This window comes from Salvia splendens, chromosome 8, assembly GCF_004379255.2.
Source record: "Salvia splendens isolate huo1 chromosome 8, SspV2, whole genome shotgun sequence".
Taxonomy (NCBI): Eukaryota; Viridiplantae; Streptophyta; class Magnoliopsida; order Lamiales; family Lamiaceae; genus Salvia; species Salvia splendens.
The window spans coordinates 28,994,632-29,017,900 of record NC_056039.1 but is presented as its reverse complement, the minus strand read 5'-3'; the positions used below and the strand labels follow the sequence as shown (position 1 = coordinate 29,017,900).

At 38.0% G+C, this 23,269-nt stretch overlaps 3 protein-coding genes across 4 annotated transcripts; 2 read left to right on the top strand and 1 right to left on the bottom strand.

The window, feature by feature from the left end:
• The first annotated feature begins 5,274 nt into the window (after positions 1 to 5,274).
• On the top strand, positions 5,275 to 6,679 carry LOC121744093 (probable F-box protein At4g22030). Its single transcript, XM_042137536.1, has one exon. It carries the CDS (start codon positions 5,288 to 5,290, stop codon positions 6,467 to 6,469), a length of 1,182 nt encoding a protein of 393 aa, XP_041993470.1. The 5' UTR covers positions 5,275 to 5,287; the 3' UTR covers positions 6,470 to 6,679.
• Positions 6,680 to 13,225: 6,546 nt separating this feature from the next.
• LOC121743112 (B-cell receptor-associated protein 31-like) lies at positions 13,226 to 15,742 on the top strand. The gene is made up of 2 exons (XM_042136299.1): positions 13,226 to 13,676; positions 15,218 to 15,742. Exons 1-2 carry the CDS (start codon positions 13,391 to 13,393, stop codon positions 15,598 to 15,600), a joined length of 669 nt encoding a protein of 222 aa, XP_041992233.1. The 5' UTR covers positions 13,226 to 13,390; the 3' UTR covers positions 15,601 to 15,742.
• A 1,494-nt stretch (positions 15,743 to 17,236) lies between these two features.
• Positions 17,237 to 22,795, bottom strand: LOC121746210 (aspartic proteinase-like). Of its 2 annotated transcripts, none has more exons than XM_042140139.1 (14): positions 22,640 to 22,795; positions 21,652 to 22,028; positions 21,473 to 21,533; positions 20,758 to 20,852; positions 20,566 to 20,678; positions 20,202 to 20,370; positions 20,087 to 20,126; positions 19,913 to 19,977; positions 19,330 to 19,443; positions 19,158 to 19,222; positions 18,829 to 18,982; positions 18,627 to 18,746; positions 17,656 to 17,744; positions 17,237 to 17,568 (listed from the first exon to the last, which is right to left on the bottom strand). In XM_042140139.1, exons 2-14 carry the CDS (start codon positions 22,021 to 22,023, stop codon positions 17,484 to 17,486), a joined length of 1,542 nt encoding a protein of 513 aa, XP_041996073.1. In that variant the 5' UTR covers positions 22,024 to 22,028; positions 22,640 to 22,795; the 3' UTR covers positions 17,237 to 17,483. The 2 variants fall into 2 exon arrangements, with proteins under 2 accessions (XP_041996073.1, XP_041996072.1); XM_042140138.1 differs by lacking the exon at positions 22,640 to 22,795 and adding an exon at positions 22,457 to 22,496.
• Positions 22,796 to 23,269: the final 474 nt, after the last annotated feature.

Below are 23,269 nucleotides of genomic sequence, written 5' to 3'. Positions count from 1 at the left end.
ATGTGCCACGTCGCCCTGCTCGCTGGCATGGACGTGCTCTTAGCTAAGAGTACGTTCGTGCCAGCGGCAAGAGCGCAGCGAAGGACAGGGATGTCCTTGCCAGTGGCACGGACGGACCTTGCTCACCACTGTGGATGCTCTTATACACTTGTTGTGCTCCATTCTACCACTCTTCCACACAAACTCAATTTCATTCCTCTTGTATTCCAATATTTCCGGCTTCTATGGATTGGTTTAACAACGACCAAGAAGTAGTTTTTTAAAATTTTTAGGATTTGTAATTTTCTTTTTCTAGGATTTGTAATTTTCTTTTTTCGACTGAACAATGAATTTTTCGACGTTGGAGTTGTGAACAGTGCAATTTAATAGTTGTGGCCCAGGTTGGGGCCTGCAGGATTAGAGGAGTTGTGGTCTGGGACTCAAATTTAGGGGAATGATGACGTGGAGGGGACTTGGGGCCTGAATTTGGGATGGGGTTGGGGATGCTCTTAGCAGCTTTTAGGTCATTCATACTCTATCGGGTTCTTATTAGTTTCCTAGTTTTGTCAAGATAAAAAAAAATTATAAGCTCAAAGCATGGTTAGAGTGTCCACTATAAGGCGGACAACTCCAATAGCCTCGCCCCCTTTTTTGTCCACAGCACCAGTTTTTTTGTCCGCGCCAAAAAAAAAAGGTTTCCGCCACTATAGGCGGACACTTCCAATAGCCCCAATTTTTTTTCGTTTATTTTAATTCAATTATAATTAAAATTATCGGACTATACGTAATTAGAAAAAAACGGCTATAAGTGAAGAAATTAAAATTAAACACTACATTTTCGTCGTATTAAAGTATTGGAAAAATTATACAACGAAATATTAATCAGAAAAACAGCCTCCGCGATCTCCGCCGCGCGCGCCGCATCCTCCACGTCGGCGTCGTTCTGCACCTCTTGAATCAGAGAATTCCACGCCTCGTTCCACAAATCGTCTATTTTAAATACCAATGGAATCCACAAATTTTAGTGAGAGAAAGTATGAGTGGAGAATTGGAATGATGTAAAAATAATGAGTGAAATGAGGTGTATTTATAGGTAAATTAAATTGAATTTAAAAAAAAAACAAAAAATAAAAAAATCGTCCGCCTCGCCGCAAACCGCCCCCACTATAGGCCGGCGCGCCTGCCGCCCCGCTGCCCGGCGACCGGCGCGTCCTCGCACATTTCTCGGCGGAAGGCCTTCCGCCCCCTTTTTTTTGTTCGCTTCAGGGCGGACGTCCCGCCCACTATAGACCGCCCCGCCTTCGCCCCCGGCCGGGCGGCCGGCGTGCCTATACTATAGTGGACACTCTTATAAAATCTACATATTCAGTGGAAATTTTCAAAACAACATATATAGAATGAAGAGATGTGGTTTGATTAAATATATAAAAATCATGTTAAAAATGTGATGCCAGTAACTTAATTTTTAGTTGCTAAAGTCCAAAATCCACGTAAAACGAACACAATCACGAGATATTTACGCCACACATTACCCAATTTAGTTTTCTTTATTTAGAGTATGGTCGCATATATTAACGATATAGTGAAGAACGCCATATATGATTAAATTTAGTTTATCCTTGTCATTTGCTATGTGTAGTCTTGTTGTATACACATTTTTAATTTATGTTCACACATTGGATATATGCAAAATCATAATTAATCTTACAAACCGTTTACACATGACTGCTTAAATTTAAGTCCTTCAAAATTAATTAACATAACTGGTTCGATTTAATTTGGAGCTACGAACTAAGTTCCAAAAGTTGATCACATGCAATAGCATAATTCTCTCTGCACTATCGATCATTCTCTCTAAGCTGGACGAAAACCCTAGTTCTCTATCACTATTATCCCAATGATCAAGTAATTATTAACAGTTCTTGGTATGTATAGTATTTACGAATTAATATTGAGTTTTTGGACGGTCTAATGTAAATCATGCTTCTTTTAGATGTAAAATCTTCAGTCATATTTTTGAAGATTGAAAATGGACGGCAAAATGTAAATCATGTTTCTTTTGGACTTATTTTTTTCTGTTATCTTTCCATATTTCATAATCATATATGTAGAGTAAATTATATGAATTCACTATAAATTAACATTATAAATATACACGATACATAGCTGTATGAACAAGAAATACAACTCTAACTAATAAAAGTATTATCATTAATTATACAACAAGATGCTGTATGAACAAGAAATACAACTCTAACTAATAAAAGTATTATCATTAATTATACAACAAGATTCTATATGTAGGTGTTGTTCATTTGCTATATATGATTATCCATTTAGAAATAAGTTGTGAGATTATTTTAGTTGGAGATGGGGCTATGACTTATTATTATATGATTATCCATATATGATTAAGTTATGGAATTCAATCTAATGAACCAAACATAATGCATATTCAATCATGAGATATAATATTTCAAACGCCAGATTGCCATCAACGTTAAACAGTATGTAACTATGTATGTATGAACATGTCCAATTCGTTAACCATCAACGTTAAACAGTATGTAACTATGTATGTATGAACATGTCCAATTCGTTAACCGATTCAAATGGAATTGAAACATAATACTACTACAAATGCTAAGGTTTCCACTTTTGAGTAATCTATATACTCTATGTCTCTCTATATAAGAAGCTTTTAAGGTGTACAAGATTTAAACTTTAATTTAGACGTAAATCTTCAATTGAAAAAGCATAGAATGCATAGATGTGGATTGATATAATTGATTAAATATATGAAATTTCACCCATATGTTAAAAATTTGATACAAGTAACTTATTTATTAGTTGCTCAATCCACGCAAAACGGACATAATGACGAGATCATACGCCACGCATTACGCAATTTTATAATTTAATTTATTTAAGGCGTGGCTGCATGTATTATAAACTGAGCTAGTACAAGTAACGATATATATTGAGGAACGCCATATAGGATTAATATTCATTATATCCTTGTCATTTGCTCTGTATTTTGTCTTGTTGTACACACATTTTTTATTCATGTTCACACATTAGATATATGCAATCTTAATTAATCTTGCAAACCGTTTACGATTAGATAAGCCCTTCAAAAGTGATTAACATATATAATTGGTTGATTTAATTTGTGTTTACCAACTTAGTTCCGATAGTGTAATTAAAAGTTAGTCACCAACTTAGTTCCGATAATATTACGCCAAATATGACATTTCAGACAAAAATACTCTTAAATTTTCACAATTTCCACTATCATTCTTGGTATATATCATTTGCCTAGTTCTCTATCACTACCATTATCTCCATGATCAAGTAATTGTTACCAATTCTTAGTAATACATGTGTATTTATGAATATTGAGATTTTGGACGGTCTAATGTAAATCGTGCTTCTTTTAGATGTAAAATCTTCAGTCATATTTTCATATTTTTTAATATTGAATTTGGACGGTATAATGTAAATCATGTTCTATTGGACTTACTTTTCTCTACTTATATTTCCGTATTTCATAATCTACATGTAGAGTATATCATACGAATTCATTATATAAAATTGGCATTATAAATATACACAATACATAGCTGTATTTAACAACAAACACAATTCTAACCATTGGCGGACACAGCAAGCAATGGAGCAGCAGGGTTTAAGCCCTTCCCAAAAGTTTTATTTGTCCATTTTTTCTTCTTATGAAATATTTGAAAATTTTGAAATTGAATTTCAGCCCTTCCCAATAATTGTTATTGGAGAGTAAATTATTGTAAGTGAAATGAAAAGAAGGCGTTGAATCTAATAAACTGAATGCACATTAAAATAATGGATAACACTGCATTTAGGAAGAAGACGTGGGCATTATCAAATTCAATATAATAGCTTCGAAAAAGAACCACCGATTTATTTGAAATTATAATATTAATTTCTTCCAGCTGATTCAAGTAATTAAAAAACTTATACTACTATTCTATTTCATTTTTAAAACTTAAAGATTAAAACAATACATCTTCTTTATTTTTTTAAAGTATTGGTTAGCTTTCACCAATAATTTTAGTTTTCACTAACTTTTTTTTCCTTATCAATTCAATTGTAAAAAAACTTTGGATTTTTTTAATTCTTTTTAATTCAATTTTCTATTTCAAATACACTGATAATTTGAAGTATCTTTTTAAATTCTCTCATCTAATAGGAATTTATTCGTTAAGTTCTTCTGATATATAAATATTTTACTATATCTTTTATGTTTTAAAGTTTTGAGACGCTATAATTATTTATCTCATCCTAAAACTGAAAAATCATGGATATGTGACCGTGTACACACAAACTTACACACACACATATCTTGACTATATAAATATACTCTCTCAGTCCGTGAAAAATTGTCGCATTTGCCATTTCAGAATATCCGGGGTTCAAACTCTCATTCACTTTTTTCATTTTAGATAAGTGGATTTCACATTCAACTAAATCATTGCACTCATATTCTATTATAAAACTAATATATGGAGTATAAAAATGAAGCCTATATTCCACTTACTTATTTTTCCATATTTCTTTACAAAGTCAAACATTTTTGTAAAACTCGTGCCGAGTCAAAATGAGACTATAGATGTTGATGGATGGCGCAACGTACAGTAGAGCCCCTACCAAACAAAATTTCTGCGTCTGCCACTGACTCTAACTAATAACAATATTATCATTAATTATGTAATGTATAGAAAAGAGTAACTTGTTAGATGGTCATTGACATGGCATCATTTGGCCTTTTCAAACCCTGTTTTTCCTTTTTGGACTAGTGTTTTACGAGTTGAAAGTCAACCCAAGACTGCCATTAACGTTTACGGATTATGTACTCCGTTAACCGTTTCAAACTGTTATGAAACAAAATACTACTATTAAGAAATGTAATGAAATGCGAATACTATTAAAAAATGTAATGAAATGTGAGTTGAAAAAATTAGTGGATTATGAGTGCTACTTTTATATATTAGTTTTATAATAAAATATGAGTAGGATTGAGTTAGTGGAATATGAGGTCCACTATCAAAAATGGTAATAGTGAAATGGAACAAACTTTGGGGGACAGACGGAAATGAAAAAATGAGACAAACTTTTAGGAACGAACGAGGTAGTATTGATTTTCTAATTCTCATCAAACCAAACGTTCAGACCCATTAATCTCTCTCTTCAGTCTCTCTCTATATATACCAACACATTGTACCATTTTCAAATCTAACAAAAACTCGTACTATACATTCATAAAAAGGAGTTAATGGCAACATTAATATTGAACTCATCGCCATCATCGATCTCACTAAAGCAAAGAGATATCGTCAAGGCCTCCATCAACAGCCCGTGGCGGGTCACCAGAATCCAGATTCCAGGGCTCCGAACGGGAGGACCATTCCAGGAGCAAATGGAGAAGCCTATGCAAATCAGCACCGCCGCCGTTAAAAACGAAAACCCCGATCCAACGGTTGTCGCAAAGCTCTACGCGATCATGGAAGGCGTCGCCGATCGAGTCGAGATGCACAGGAACGTCGGCCAGCAGCGCGACAACTGGAACAGCCTTCTTTTGACATCGATCAACTCCATCACCCTGGCCGCCGCCGCGATGGCCGGGATAGCCGCCGCCGGATCCCCCGCGGCGGCGCTGAAGATCTCATCGACGGTGTTGTACGTGGCGGCGACGGGTATGCTGTCGGTGATGAATAAGATCCAGCCGTCTCAGCTGGCGGAGGAGCAGAGAAACGGCGCCAGGCTGTTCAAGCAGCTCCAAAATCAGATCCAGACCGTTATTTCATTGGGGAATCCGACGGCTGCGGATGTGCGGGAGATGATGGAGAGGGTGCTGGCTCTTGACAAGGCGTTCCCGCTGCCTCTCCTGGGGGCGATGCTGGAGAAATTCCCGGCGGCGGTGGAGCCGGCGGTGTCGTGGCCGAAGCGGAGGAGGCGGCAGGCGAGGGGGAGCGCGGGCGGGTACAACGGGTGGAGCGGGAAGTTGGAGGAGGAGATGAGGGAAGTGATTCGGGTAGTGAGAGAGAAAGACAAGCAGGACTACTTGAGGTTGGGCGAGAAGGCGCTCAAGCTCAACAAAATTCTAGCGGTTAGCGGGCCCGTGCTGACGGGGCTGGCGGCGTTGGGCAGCGCGGCGGGCTGCGGGTGGGGGTCGGCGGTGGCTGTGGTGGGAGGGGCGCTGGCGAGTGTGGTGAACGCGGTGGAGCACGGGGGGCAGGTGGGGATGGTGTTCGAGATGTACCGGAGTAATGCGGGATTCTTTGAGATGATGGAGGAATCGATAGAGTCGAATTTGAAGGAAGGGGATGTGGAGAGGAGGGAGAATGGGGAGGTGTTTGAGATGAAGGTGGCTTTGCAGCTGGGGAGGAGCTTGTCGCAGCTTAGGGATCTTCCGGCGGCGGACGGCGGTGATGAGTTTGCGAGCAAGCTTTTCTGATCATGCATTTATTTATTTATTTATTTATTTATTTATTTATTTATTTATTTATTTATTTATTTATGTAGTATATAAGTGTCGCTTAGCTAATTACTTACCTCCACTAGACTTAGTGGCATGTATAGAATATCACCTGCTGACAAATTCATTGATTCATTTCAAATAATTAGGCCATCTTTTATGAAATTGATCACTAATTCCACGTGGATCTTTTTTTTTAGTTTGTTATTTAAAGCGTAGTAGTATTTCTTATTTGACAGTGCTAAAAGTATGGTTTACGTTACAAAATAATGAGATTATAACAAAAGTCAAATTACAAAAATTTGTGGAATGGAAAGGATTCTAGGTAATTTTTCATGTTCAACTTCTCCGTCTCGGCGTTGGAAGCTTGCGGATACAGGAGAGGCGAATGACGGGAAGAAAATGGGAATATTTATATGTCGTTAGATCAACTTGCATATTTTAAATTTGTTTCAAATTTTAAATGAGGGAATATTATCTGAGCTCATTAATTTAGCCCATCTAAAGGATGGGTGCTAAGTGCTAACTCAATTTTATTAGTGTTGTTTTAAAAGAGTTGTAATGGGAAAATTAAGGGGTAGAACTCAATTGGACTGCAGATACACGTAGGCCTATTTTGCGTATCTAAATATTTGGACCTGGAACCCATGGATTTGGGCTCTCAAAAATGTATGGTTCCTTTCCACTTATAATGGCTCTGCCTCTGGTCAATCACTTTTATTCCTTTTCAGCAAAATACATTAGAACTGAAATACTATATTTCTCTTCTAACTGTAGCAGTCTACCAACATTTAATAACCAATTAAAACAACAAATGTCGGCAAATATGACTCTATCGATTTCGAGTTGTAATAAAAATCAAGGGTGACACTAATTTGCTACAAACTGAAATGCGAGGACATTAAATTGTCTCGGCGATCGGTTTAAAATTGCAAATTTTTAAATGATAACTCGAAGTTTTGTGCGGTGGTCGAATAATAGTTTTTATAACAAATCATACTAATAGTTTGATTGATTAAATAATTATCTACATTTCAATCGGATAAATACTCAAACTCTATCATCAATGGAATTAATGGACTCCAAATCAAACCGCAACATTACACAAGGAACAGTTTTCACAACAATACACATGCAAACCATCTGATCTTCCAGTTAAGATTAAATTTTAATTTTCTCAAGCCAGTTTGGATTAGTTAGGCACTTAATTCTGCTTTTGTAATTAGTAGTAGTTTGTAGCTAATTAGTAGTTGTCCAATAAACAGAAGCTCAATTTCTTATAAATTGAATACCAGAAAATTAGTTTCCGCACCCTATTTATCTTTCTAGATCTAATTCTCCATCTTCTGCTATGCTCTAAAACGAATTAATTATAGATAGTATTAGTAGTTGTCTGCTGAAGATAAGATTTACAACACTATTGACGAAACCAATTAATGACAATTATGAGAATTAAAACCTATTGTAACAAAAGAAAGAGACACACAATGAAGTAGTTTTATGAAATGTTAGTGAAATGTGAATATATAAAGTGGTTATATAATAAAATGTGAGTGAACATTATTTTATAAATGGATTTTGTAAAGAATCGAATGTGAAAACGAAGAACAACACACAAAGAATTATGTGGTTCGACGTAAAAGTCTACATCCACGGGCATAAACTGCTTGAATGATTTTATTCCAAGATAGTATGTAGGAGATAAAATATTGAATTATACAGAGAGCAACACAAAAGAACACCACACACTTGGCTTCTCTAATCCTCTGAACTCACAAAGAAAACTCTTCCAGATGATGACCTCTCTCACAAAGTGAACTCCTCGCTCTCTTATTTTGTATCATCTCCTTGAGCTAAACCGTTAGCTCCAAATCAGTTACAAAACGTTAGCAATGAACGTTATAACCAATTTATTCTCCAATTTATTCTCCTTTTCCAATATTGCATATGTAGTCCCTCATAGTTTAAATATTTCCATGGACACCTCTCACTACAATCTCCACCTTGGACATGGAAAAACTCAAGCCTTCATGCCATAACACCACCACCTTACTTGTCAGTCACACCCACCAATTTCAAGCAATCCTTGAATTTTGAAACTGGTAAGGCTTTGGTAAGAGAATCTGCAGCATTCTCCTCTGTCTTTACTTTAGTGATCCTGATTTCTCCTTTCTCAACTTCATCTCTTATAAAGTGAAGTCTCACGTCAATATGTTTACTTCTCTCGTGAAAGACTTGGTGCTTCGCCAAGCAAATGGCACTATTATTGTCACAAAAGATAGTGACAGCCTCCTACACAACTCCAAAGTCTTGCAACATTCCTTTCAGCCATATTCCTTCCTTTACTTCCTCAGTCAAGGCAATGTACTCAGCTTCTGTAGTACTTAGTGCTACCACGGATTGAAGGGTAGATTTCCAGCTCACTGCTGTCCCATACAAGTTAAAGATATACTCGGTCTGAGATTTTCTATTATCCATATTAGAGGCGAAGTCTAAATCACAATACCCTACTAATACCTCAATCCCCTTTTCCATCTTCTGCTTATACAGTAATCCAACATTTCTGGAGCCCTTCATATATCTCAAGATCCACTTCAGAGCAGACCAATGCTCCTTCCCATGATCCTGCATGTATCTACTAGCAACACTTCTCGCGTGTGATAAATCAGGCCTTGTACAAATCATGTTGTACATAATACTCCCAACTATGTTGGCATATGGTATCTTTGACATTTCATCTCTTTCTTCTCCTGTCTTTGGAGCCTGGTCCAGTGACAACTTGAAATGCAGTGCTAGAGGAGTAGAGACATCTCTGGAATCTTGCATTTTGAACTTGGATATGATCTTGCTAATATACTCAGATTGATTCAGCCACAACGATCCTTTAGCTCCATCTCTCTGAATTTCCATGCCAAGAATTCTCTTTGCTTCGCCCAAGTCCTTCATCTCAAATTCCTTCTTTAACTGCTCTCACATTCTGAATTTCCTCTAAGTTCTCAGCTGCTACAAGCATGTCATCGACGTACAGAACCAAGTATGCAATGCCAACACCATCACTGTTATATTTGATGTACACACATCCATCATATGCAGATTTTTTGAACCCAATATCTGACATGTGAGCATCAAATTTTCTATACCATTATCGACTACTTTGTTTCAGACCGTAGATACTTCTTTTAAGTAGACGAACTTTATCCTCTGACCCCTTCACTTCAAAGCCTTCAGGTTGGATCATCACAATAGTTTCTTCAAGTTCTCCATGCAAAATTGTTGTCTTCACATCCATTTGGTGTAATTCTCATCCTCTGTGAACAACAACAGCCAACAAAATTCGTATGGAGCTATGCTTAACCACGGGTGAGAATACCTCATTAAAATCAATCCCCTCCTTCTGATTATAGCCCTTAGCCACCAACTTGGCTTTGAATCTGATTTTGTTTGCTTAAGTCATTTCTATCTTTTTCTTGAATATCCACTTGCACCTTATAGCTTTCTGATAAGCAGACGCATCCACCAAGATCCAAGTTCCATTTTTAAGCAAGGAATCAATTTCTTCCTTCATTGCTTCGATTCATTTGATCTCATGGCTTCTTGGTAGCTGCTAGGCTCATAATACTCTATGTTTTCAGCTGCACAGAGAGCATAGAATACCATCTCATAATCACTAAATTTCTTTGGAAGTCTCCTCACCCTTCCAGGTCTCTCCAAAGTTGGCCTATTATGATCATCATGTTGTTGTGCTTCCTGACTTGGAATTTCAGTGACTCTCTCTTCTCTCCCATCAACCTCTTCTCCATCACTTTGAGTTCTGATACTTGAGTCATTCTGCTCAACATGAGGCTCCACCTCAAATCTTGTACCATCATTCTCCTTGCTCAGAAAAGGCATCCGTGTCTCATCAAAATACACATCCCTGCTAATGATCAATTTCTGACCTTCAGTTGTAGGACACCAAAGTCTGAATCCCTTAACTCCGTCTTGATACCCAAGGAAGACACATTTTATGGCCCTACTATCCAACTTTCCTTGTTTAACATGAGCATAAGCTCTGCAGTCGAAAGGCCTCAGAGTGGAATAATCTGACTCCCTCCCATACCATCTTGAATCTGGTGTCTGATTATAAATAGCCGAGGATGGTGACTTATTTATCAATTTTGACGCAGTAAGGACAGCTTATCCCCAAAAACACTTAGGCATCCTAGAAGACAGCAGCATGCACCTGACTCTTTCAAGAATGGACTTATTCATTCTTTCCGCCACTCCATTTTGTTGGGGGTTTCTAGGAGCAGTCTTGTGTCTCTTTATTCATTTCATCTTGCAAAATCCCTCAAATTCTGCAGATAGAGACTCCAATCCATTGTCAGTTCTTAAGCACTTCAGGCTGACTCACTTCTCCCTCTCTACCTGCAGCTGCCACTCCTTAAAGAAACTAAAGGCCTCTGACTTTTCCTTGAGAATTTTCACCCAAAGTTTCCTGGAATAATCATCGATTATTGTCATGAAATATCTTCCTCCGATGACAGTGGCCGGATTACAAAGACCCCACAAATCGCTATGGGCATAGTCCAAGACTGCGGTGGAGGTGTGCTTGCCCTTAGGGAATGGAAGTTTCTTTCCCTTCCCCATAATACACACTTCACATTTCTTGATCTCCTTTACATCACTTGTACTTCGGATCAATCCCTTTCCTAGGAGCTGCTGCAAACCCTTCTCACCAATATGTCTCAGTCTCCTATGCCATGTATCAAGATCAAGATGTTGCACTGCATTTGAACCGCCTACAATCACTTCTCCATTCAAGTAATACAAGCTGCCTTTCCTGACTGCACTCATCACCAACTATGACTCCTTATACACTTTGAGAATTCCCTGTTCGGACATAAAACCAAATCCTCTACGCTCCAACATACCCAACGAGATAAGATTTCTTTTAACCTCGGGTATAAATCGAACTTTTGCCAGTACTCTAATACTTCCATCATGCAATTTCATTCTAATATTACCAATGCCATGAATAGTGCATACCTGGTTATTTCCCAGCATGACTGATCCTCGAGCAGGCTCTATTTGTTCGAACCATTCCTTATGAGAGCTGATGTGGAAGCTACACCCTGAATCAAGGATCCATTCTTTTTTTATATCTCTCTCGACAACGTTCAATATCTCTGCTGGATCAGCCTCCTGGATCACATCAGAAGTCCCTTGATTCATACCCTCCTCCTTTTGTTTTCTTTTCCAAGCAAAACAATTTTTCTTAATATGTCCGGGTTTCTTTCAATAGTGGCAAGATCGGGTCTCTTTACCCTCAAATTTCTCCTTCCCTTTATGAGGTTGAGGCTTGGGAAATACATTCTCCCCATTCGTACCCGGTTGCTTGAACTTCTTGACGTTCAAAACTTCCGTTGCAACTTCTTGGCCACCATTTGATTTCTGGAATTCTTTGGTTTTGAGCACTGATTGCACCTCTACGAAGGTGATGCTCTTCTCTCTGCCATACAACATGGAGTCCTTCAGTTGCTCAAAAGATCTTGGCAAAGCGGCGAGTAGGATAATCGCCTTGTCCTCATCATCGAGCTCCACGTCGATGCTTTCCAAATCGTCAGCATACTTGTTAAATTGATCCAATTGCTCTCCAATCGATCGATCATCGCTGAACTTATACGCGTATAGCCTCTTTTTCAAGTACAGGCAATTGGCTAAAGATTTCACCATGTAGAGCTCTTCCAATTTATTCCAGATCCCAGCTGCCGTGGTCTCTTTTGAGACCTCGCGCAACACTTTGTCATCAAGACTCAGAATGATCGCGCTGTGTGTCTTTTCCGCGATCTCAACCTACTTAGCCGAGGGATTTCCCGCTCCATCTTCAACCGGTGTCAGAGCATCAGCCAATCCATGCTGAATGAGGAGCGCCTTCATCTTCAAGCGCCATAACCCAAAATCATTTTTGCCGTTGAATTTCTCAGCTTCAAACCGTGCCATCGCCATCAACAATCTTCGTTCCCACAGACGGCGCCAATTGTAAAGAATCGAATGTGAAAACGAAGAACAACACACAAAGAATTACGTGGTTCGACGTAAAAGTGTACATCCACGGGCATAAACTGCTTGAATAATTTTATTCCAAGATAGTATGTAGGAGATACAATATTGAATTATACAGAGAGCAACACAAAAGAACACCACACACTTGGCTTCTCTAATCTCTCTGAACTCACGAAGAAAACTCTTCCAGATGATGACCTCTCTCACAAAGTGAACTCCTCACTCTCTTCTTTTGTATCATCACCTTGAGGTAAACTGTTAGCTCCAAATTAGTTATAAAACGTTAGCAATGAACGTTACAACCAATTTATTCTCCTTTTCCAATATTGCATATGTAGTCCCTCATAGTTTAAATATTTCCATGGACACCTCTCACTACAGATTTCAATAACAAATATGGACAATATTTTATGGATGAACAAAGTAGCAGGCAAGACCCATATTGGAAAAACACTACAACACATACAAGCTACACAGGTGTAAAAACGCTGAATCATAATCATGCGACGTTAATTAGTTCATATAATCACAGGCATGAACATGAATGAGGCAAATCCAATGAGTAGGCAATCAATATAAAGTAAAATTATAATTATAAGAAATTAATAATCCAATCCCCATTAATGATGGCACGTCGGCAACGCGGAGGATGAATTTGCAAATAAAAAGAATCAAAGCCCTAATCCCCAAAAAACATTCATTTCAAAATCATGAATCCCTCTAATTAAAATAACACCCCATTCCTCCAACTCTGATTTCTTCAATCCCATGCCATAAATTAACACTTGTCGAGCTGCTGAAAACTGAAAAACTAGAAGCAGCAGCAGCAGAAGGCAGCGAGTGAAGAGAAAGAAGATGATCCAGTTGCTTTTCAGCCTAGTATTCGCTGAGATGGCGCTGATCGTGACGTTCGTCTTCAAAACTCCGCTCAGGAAGCTCGTCATAATGGGGTTGGACCGCCTCAAGCGCGGCCGCGGCCCGATCGTCGTCAAGACCATCGCCGGGACTCTCTTCCTGCTCATGGTTTCCACCGTCTACAATGTGGTCGCCATCCAGAGACGTTGCATCCTAGATGGCGCTGAAGTTAATCCCACCGATCATGTCATCCTCGCCACGCACCTTCTTCAAGCTTCTCTCACGGGTGAGAATTCCTCAAATCGAATCCTTCTTCTGTTTCTCACCAATTCTCAATCACGAACGCCGTGTTTTTATTTTGATTGTGAGTCTCAACTCTGCGGCATCTACTCATTTGTCGATCGCATCATAGGAAAAAGAGGAGAGCGTCACTGTGAATATTTTGATTCAATTGTTTGCTTTTTATATATATACTGCTTGAACTAGTTTTCATGTTTCAGTAGATTTCCATGGTTGCTTTTAATCTGGAGATTTGTTCATGAACCTATGTTGTGTCTTTGGATGCCATGAAATCACTCTTTTTAGTGATGGTGTATATAACAATTGTTTCATGGGGCATCCTTCAAATTTTCTCTTCAAGGTTTGGAAGTATTATAAGACTGGGAATTTTATAGGTCTCTTCTAGAGGTTTTCTTTGTTTGACTAAGACGCTGTACGGATGTGAAATTGTCTCGAGGAAATATAGTATCTGGCCTTTCGGTGCTAGGAAATGCTATAGTTGGTTGGAACTTTATGGAAAATATCATGCAATAGAAGTTTAACTTAAATGGAATTAAATCTGAATTGGTATATTGTTTCATTTACATACTGTAATCTGGTCCGTTAGAGCAATGGTAGATGGCCAGTATGAATAAAGTGCATGGATTGGGGGTACTCGGTGCAATGTTGTATCACTAATAAACTTATTATGGTTAGGGTCTTCGATTTTCATTAAGGTGATCTTTGATCACAAGTTTACTTCACCAGCCTGCTTATTTGTTCACTGGAAGTCAATATTATAAGATAAAAACCATCTGTTGGTGGAAAAAGAGTGGTATAAAGGTATGGGTTGCAGCATACTTCGTTCGTTTGCAGTAAGTATGCAGCAGTAGGAGCCACGAATGAAGAGTTCTCCAACCTTAGCAAAGTACTTCAGTCTTCTATCTTGAAACTGAATGCTTTAATCCGAACATAATTGTATCATTCTGATCATATCTAGTTAATCTAAATGACCTGCGGGTGGACCTTTTCATTGGTATGCTCATCATTACTTTTTCATCACCCATCATTAATCTATTGTTACTACTTAAGGACCCAAATACATATGAGACGATAGATAAAGTTTATATTCTGAAACTCACTTCTTTATTGGTTTCATCAGTTCCGAAGCATTAAATATTGCCAAATATTTAATACTACTTGTGAAATAGGGATTATACACACAATTTTTGGAAAAATTGTAGTATAATGTTGATGTTCTTATTTTTTGGAAAGTTCTGATGATTCTTGGCTAATCCCTGTGCAGGGACCAGAATATAAAGAATGATGTACCTTACCATCCTTAAGCCTACCCTGCCATTTCAATTCTTTTTTACTCAAAAGCTAACATCAATACATGCTCCATGTTATTTTGGAATTGTTTCTCTACTTTTTGCTTTGAGCATACTTTCTTAACTGTCTTAAGTCAGAAGAGTACCCATGCTGTGCTTAAGAACAGAAAAAGGACGTTCCATGTTGCGGAATTTCTCTACTTTTTCAAGATTTGAATTTATATAATTTCTGGTGCAGGATTCTCCCTATTCCTTGCCCTGATGCTAGACAGGCTGCATCACTACATCAGAGAACTGCGTATAAGGAGGAAGAGTGCTGAATCAGTGAAAAAACAAAACCGAATTTTTTATGATAACAGGGCTCCAGCGCCTGAGGAAATCAAAGTATTGGAAGACGAAATGAGTAAACTGCGTGGGATGGTAAGTAGGCTGGAGAATCAGCTTCAAGAAAAGAGTAAAGAACCAGGCAGTGCGGAAGCCAATGCAATGGCCTTGAAGAAGCAATCAGAAGGCTTTCTTCTTGAATATGACCGCTTGCTTGAAGAAAACCAAAACCTTCGAAACCAACTGCGATCTCTAGATCGAAAATTTTCCTTTTCTGATGGTAAAAAAGTAATGTAAGGCATCATTCTATGTAGTGTGGTTTTCTTTTATGGCTTTCTGGCACGCCCTTATGTTGTTATACTATAGGCTTTCTGGATATTCCTCCATCTTCAAAGAAAAGGAGTTTATAGTAGAAAGAGGATCCATTTTTTGCTTTCCACTTTTTCTTTTGGTGAATTACCCAAAAATGACACTCTCCTTTCATCTTACAATAAGAGTCATATTTTTTCATTTCGGTCCGCCACACAATAAAAGTCACATTTCACTTATCATAAATGGTAAGTAGGTCAACATTCCACTAGGTACTAACTCACTTCATCACTTCAGTTATATTCTATTATAAAATCAATATAAAATAGTGAACCACGTATTCCACTAATTTTTTCAGCCACTATTATTTACCTTTCTTAAGGTGACTCGGGACGGAGGGAGTACTTAAAAGTTTGAATGAGATGTTTTTACAATCAATCGATTTTGTCTTGCTACTAATATATAACCGTCTCCAAATATACAAAGCAATGCATGTGCACACGTTGGAGAAGGACATGTATTTTACTTAACCAAAGTAGTGTTGCACAGCATGATAATTACTTACTCTGTCTGACATTAATTTCCTAGTTTGTTATTTCCGTCCATCCGTGAATAATTGTTCCATTTACTTTTTACTACTACTATATTTGGTAATTGACCTCACATTTCACTAATTTTATCTCACTTATATTTTATTATAAAACTAATATATAAAAGTTGACTCATTTTTCATTAACTTTTTCCATCGACTTTCAATTATATATATTAAACCCGAGTTAAGTCAAACTAAGGCAATTAATGGCAGAAGGATTACTAGTTTTGGAGTAACCACCTAATTTGTGGGGTTGTGGAGTGGATGTACTCATATTGTTGGACCAGAAAATAATCAATGGGCTATGCCTATCCTGTGAGAGCATGGGTGCTTTCATATCAACCTAGGATACTCAAAATCTTTTTTTTTTTGAAGAAGGATACTCAGAATCCTGATTATGTACTACATCTAAAGACAATATTGGACAAAATATGCCCTTGATAAAATGTAAGTCTTTCTTCGAAATAAGTCATGTGTTATACTTATGAACAAAACAGTACATTAAGATGTCACATGTAACCAATGAGATCTTTCAACACTACATTGTGCCCCATCGCTAAGTTATTGACTAACCACTTTTTATTGAGGTGATTTATTTCCAGATCTTCTGTAATGAAGTCTGTTTATGTTGAACGTGTGAAGATAGTTTTTTACTTCTCTGATATTGGTATTTACTTTAATTCCAGTACACTCCTTCAACTACAATGCTATGTGGAGTACACAATATTAACTGAAGTACATAAAATTCTCATGACACGTGCACCGGCATTCTGCTCAATTTTTTATATGATCATTATTCATTAATGTATTATATCTTGAATAAAAACAACCAATTCAAGGCTTATCATCTCAACAGTCATATACTACTATATAAATTAATTGATATACCCCATTCATGATGAAACTGCAATGCCAAGTGGATTGGGCATGAAATGATAAAACATAAAACCATCAAACTTCAGATATTCGAGTCAGCAACTATGTTGTCAGAGAGAGTAAACAGTAGGTCAAGAAGAAAAAGATGCCTCAAACTCAGTCAAAAACATCAGACATATTTCCATGCATGGTGCGATACAAGGCTAATTCTCTTAGCTATTGCATCACAATTCACAGAAACAACCATCAAACACGACAGGTAACAGATAATTTCTCATACAATCTGGTTTAAGTAGAGAGCACACATTTACATATTTTGTTCATATCTCACTCTATGTAATGTCTACTCTTTGATGAAAAGAACACAACCATATTAACATTAAGGAGATGATGCCGACCTCGTCTACACAGCTTCAGCAAATCCAACTCTCTCTTCCCCAAAATCGAACACAGTGTGGTACCGCCCCATAAACATATCTCCCAATATCCTGCAGCATCATTCACACCATAAACTTGTTACAGATCTTCTGAACACTGGCCAATATATACTATATATACTATAGGGAGAGAATTACCAAAGAGGTCCACGAGGAGGAGGAATGTCAATGCCGGTGAAGCCGCTTATGCATTGAGCTGCGGCACCCTCGCCAACCTTCAGTATGTACTGATTATACCACCACAAAAACACCACGTATCAGCACAAGTCAAATGAGCCAAACCCACTGCTTTGCTTTTCTGCTTAAGTTATCACATGTTGGCTTGACACTCACAGCTCAACGAGAATCCTTCACTCACTAACACACTGGATGGATTACTATATCTTGTAACAATCTATCATTTCCACTCATCAACTTTCAATCTTTTCATTTTTAAAAAACTGGCAGTGGGTCTTTTCATTGGGACAGGGAAGTCATCCGTATTGCTCCTATTTGGTCAGCAAACGACTAGATGAAATACAATGTTACCAGACTAAAACAAGCTCATTTGTAGAATTTGAGTGGCTGATCGAGGAGAAACCATACACACTGAAAATTATATAGTATTTGTAAAGAAAATGAAGAACCAATTAATTCCATATTAACCATATTTTTACTCAATCTGCCAACTTGCCTCCCTTTCGTAACTACTAGTACAAAAAAAATAGTGTCCGTGGCTATATACCACTATAACTAGCTAACAACCATATCTATCTTAGATATCATTAGATGAGCTATAGAAATATTAGTCCTGTGTCAAAATGGGGTGTAATCCAAGTAGGTAGATGAGAAGCTAGAACTGTTAGATCTCAGAACACAAACTATATTATTTTTTTACTGCTAGTGCTTGTATAAATGAAGATTGAGGCTCTTACACTAGAAATTATCTATGGACATACACAAGAAACATTACTGATATTATGTACATGCCAATTACTCAGTGTCGAGAGGAACTTATAGATCATTAAACTGGTAAATGAGCCCACACTTGACATTACGTGTTAATTACTGATTAAGGATGAAGAACAGTGATACAGTTTGAGTAGCAACTTAAGCAGAGGTAAGCATACCTCATCCGGGGAGAGATCAAAAACTTTGCCACCAATTGTGAAGGAGACAGTTGGCATCGAAGAAATGCTAGCACAATCAACAGCTGACTGTCCCATGGGACTTGGGAGTCGCTCACAGAGCTGTGATTTTGTTACAACAGAAGTAAACATTAGATGAGAGTAAAGGAGAAACAACAGATAGTCTAGGGATGCACAAGGGTACCTCATTGACATAGTTCAAGATGCGGTCTTGAGTTTGGTTCTGTCTGAGTTGATTTTGCATCCAAACAACAGCCATTTCACAGACAGAGCACATTGCATCATTCGAACCAGATGATTTACCATCTCTTTCATCCACCACACTCGCGATTCCAGCACTAAACAGAGAAATCTCAAGAACTAAAATCAAACACAGATAACTCAACACACTCAAAAGCACTTCCCCAGAACCACTAATTCACATTAAGAGTCAACATAAACTACATAGTCCAAGACAAGAAAGCTCCATCAGGGATGGGGTAGGATACCGAACACAGAACTAAAAAGATTTACCTCACACCATGGGTTCCGTCAAATGTGCATAGACCAACTTGGGAGCATACCTTCTTTGGTTGAGTCTGTCACAGAACATGTGTGGAAGATATCAGCGCATAGTCCCTAACAACCTCGACACTATTTCAGACAGGAGAGAGTGCAATCTGAAAATATATTAGTTGTTCCTTACCTCCGCCATGAGAAGTGCCATGAGAGCTTGCCCATACTGTTCAACAACAGCCTTGCACTCTTGGCTAACAACTCCAGCGGCCCCAATTGCATGGTTAATCATTGCCACCAGAGTCTACAAAAGGAACAGAAGCAATCACATCAAACAGTCCAACAGCTTCAAACCAATCAACCAACTTCATCTTTTCTTTCATTCTCCGTATAGACTAAACCTAAAAATCTGTTGTATGTGGGCAGCGGTGTACTAGCCACGTACAACTATAGAATTATCCCTCGGTGCTCATGTTAAAATCAATGAAGTGAGTTGCATACTGCAGCACCAACAAATGGACACACTAAAGAGGACAAAAAACAGTACAGCATAATAAAATACACATAGGAAACATCAGCTTTCACTTTTATGAAACATACATCACTTTTAGAAGCACAACCGATCAACCGAAACATTTATTCCACATAAGAATATTGAATCCAGTATTCTCAAAATAGATCCAAGTCCAACCATGCTGTAAGTGCAACACATAATGCTGGACAGAAATAAGATCTTTTTGATATAGATTATTTGAAAAAAGATGCAAGCATACCGTTGGGCCAGCAAAGAGAGATGTTCCAGAGTCCGCAATTGCAGAACACCCACCATTGCAGTACCCTATATGACACATGAAAAATAATAATATTGATTAATCAGACAGACACACAATATGAAATTCTGTCTAAGTGGCTAATACCACCAATGGAATCACAGACACAGTTCGTACCACTTTCTTCTCCATCAATGAGCACATCACCCATGTCAAACTGTTGACAGAACAATCCAGAGTAAAACACATTATCCTAAATTATCTTTTGACAAATAAATTTCCTGAAACCAACCTGCCAGTAACCTTTCTGAGACACAGGAACGTATGTATGTCTACCAATATAATGATTTGGATCAACTCCACCAAAAATCAGTTCACCTCCCTCCTCGTCCTTTAAATTTCGGTTCAGCCAAAATGAGAAGACGGGCTCTTTAACAAGACCTTGCTTGACCATGTTGTACCTGGAAGATACAAATGGCTAGCCATATTATCATTTAAGTAAAAGGACATGGTGAACATGCCAGCTATCAAAAGCTTAGCAAGGGGAGCTAAATGAAATAGTAACCCTGGCCCTTGAAACAACCCCTTCCACAAAAGGTAGCATCTACCAACATAACGTGAGACTAAGCAAACCCACATAACAAGAAAAATCATACCACACTGGGGTTGCATTTCCTACTGAGATCTCTTTGAAACCAAGTCCAAGTATGCCATCAAACTTGGCCACCAAAAATGTAACACCAGGTTCTCTCGTTGCCTCAATAAATTCCTGGAATAAATCAATGCCACCCCAGTAAGTCACTTACCAAGTTAACATAACAAACATAAAATAAAAGAGTAGGGAGGACCTGGTTCTTCACAACTAGATGACCGACTTTGATGTTGTCCTCACTGAAAAATCCAGAGATAGCCCCAGTCCCATACTGGATAGCAGCAGATTTTCCTAAAGACCAAAAAAATTACCACAGATTTATATTGCTTTTCTAAGCATAACACACATCAAATCACATTGTAGAAAATATAACTTAATCATACAACATGATGATAACACCCTATTGATTAATACAAGTCCATGGAACTTGTCTATAAAAGGGTAAATGGTAATGGTACAATGCAAACAAAACAATCAGTTACAACTACATAAGATTCTCCAGGAAGTGTACTCCATTCTCCATATGTAATACTCTCTCCGTCCCATAATAGATGTATCACTTTCCTTTTAGTTTGTCCCACAAAAGATGTCACATTTCCTTTTTGGAAAAAAGCTCCCTTCCACATTAATATATAAATATACCATTTTCTCTCTCCACCTAACAACCAAAACAACATCTCCTAAAATCTTGTGCCATTCCCAAGTGTGCCATCTATTATGGGATGAAGGGAGTACATCCAAAGAATTGAGTTATATGTATTACCTGCTTCATGTTAAGTCCCAAATGTAGCAATTTATCAGCACATATTAATTCCAAAGTAAAAGTATGCAATGCCATTAATTGGTACTCAAGAGGGAAAAAAAACGCAGCATGCTAATGTGAGAAGGAAATGGCTGGGGATATAACATACCATTCTTCCTGTAAGTACTTGACTGGCTGGACTTGTACTTGGAGTGAAAAAAACAAGGAATCTACACCAAGGAGTGAAAGAATTGATGCCCACACATTTATATCCAATGTGAGAATAGTTGACACAGTTTATTCCGTTATACAAAAACAACTTCAATTATTTCAACAACCAATACTTACAGAGAAGTAACATTTTGAAGAGGGCACCCACAGATTGGAGCTACCCGTGTCAAAAATCACAGTGAATTTCTGTGGGGGAGTACCAATACCAATCTCTCCAAAATACTGGGCATCCATGTAATTCTTGAGTGCAACAATGTCAGTATCTCCAGACTCGCTATATTTACCTCGGAAATTGTACTTCCGAATTGAGGCTCTCAATATTTCTGCTTCCTTAGACTCGAGCCGAGCAGCAAGTCGATTGTTTTGATCAAACTTCAACTTTTTCAGTCCTATTCGTAGCAATCCATCATCCGATGCAGAAAATGCAAGAGAAAAGAACAAGCTTGACAGGAAAAAGGTTGAAGCAACACTGTTAAATCTGGTTCCCATTTTTCCTGCAACACGGATTAACAAGTTACTCTACTACTCTGCTAAGAGTACATGCAATATCAGGACTGTGTGTATACTCCCTGACGGTTTAATGCTTGTTTTAACAACTTGATATGCTCTGCCTTAGATTCTATAAGATGAATGAATGTCGACTCAACAATTCTGAGATACTTTACAAACCATGCAATCAGAAAATCGTCAATTCGGCAGAAACATATGAATTTAGAAAGAGTAGAGCAAAGCACAGGACAACAGAAGCGAATCTAATTTTAGAAAGGGGAACAGGAAAAAAGGAAAAAAGGAACAGTGAAGAACAAAAAATTCGAGGACAAAATTCTATAATCCATATTCGTAGTGCATGCGTCGTCTAAAGAAGGAAAGTGCAATGATAAATGGGGGAAAGCATCATAAGCAAAAATTGGATGACTAACACCTAACAAAAACCCTTCGATCACCATGTTTCTTTCTACTAATTGTTTTTTTTGTTAATTGGTTTTTGAAGCACTATCAAAATGTGATTCCAGTACTGAACCAAAAGAAGATAAATGGAAGAATTCTCAACGAAAAAAGTAAGCATAGGAATCCAATGGCATGCGCAAGAGATTAACACACTCACCAAAACTATGAAGAAGTAGCAGTGAAGAACGTGATGAATAGGGGAGAGGGTGGTGAATAAATACTTTGTCCAAAATATATTTTCAGAAACAGCTGCAGTTTTCCGAAGATCGCAGCCGTTAATAAAAGACTTATTGTTTATTGAGCCGTTGGATTGCCGGCAAATGTCATTCTCACGAGATGCAATTTCAAATACGCTCAACAGCAGGTTCCCGTGTGTCGCGGCGCATGAAGATTACGATGCGCAGCACCATTAGAGGCGTCGGATATGATCGACGGTAGGAAGTGGTCATGGTGGTATTGATTTCATTCAATACGAAGGTGTAACTGAACACTTACGTGTCAGCAAAGCATGTTAAGTGGCGTTACACTCGACACTTTGGGGGGGTGGGTTATCTCCTTTTTTTATCTTTTTTTTTTGCTTACAGATTAAGCAATAATGAAAGTACAGAATATAAATTGAATTAATGACGATTGACATTTGACACAATCAATTTACGTAGGCATATGTAAACTTCAAGTTTTTAAAAAAGAGTATCAGGTCTTCTTCCAGAGCATCAGCAATAGCGCTCATCCCGGCGGAATTCCGACCGGTGTGCCAAAATTCCACGGCGAACGTCAGCCATTGTGC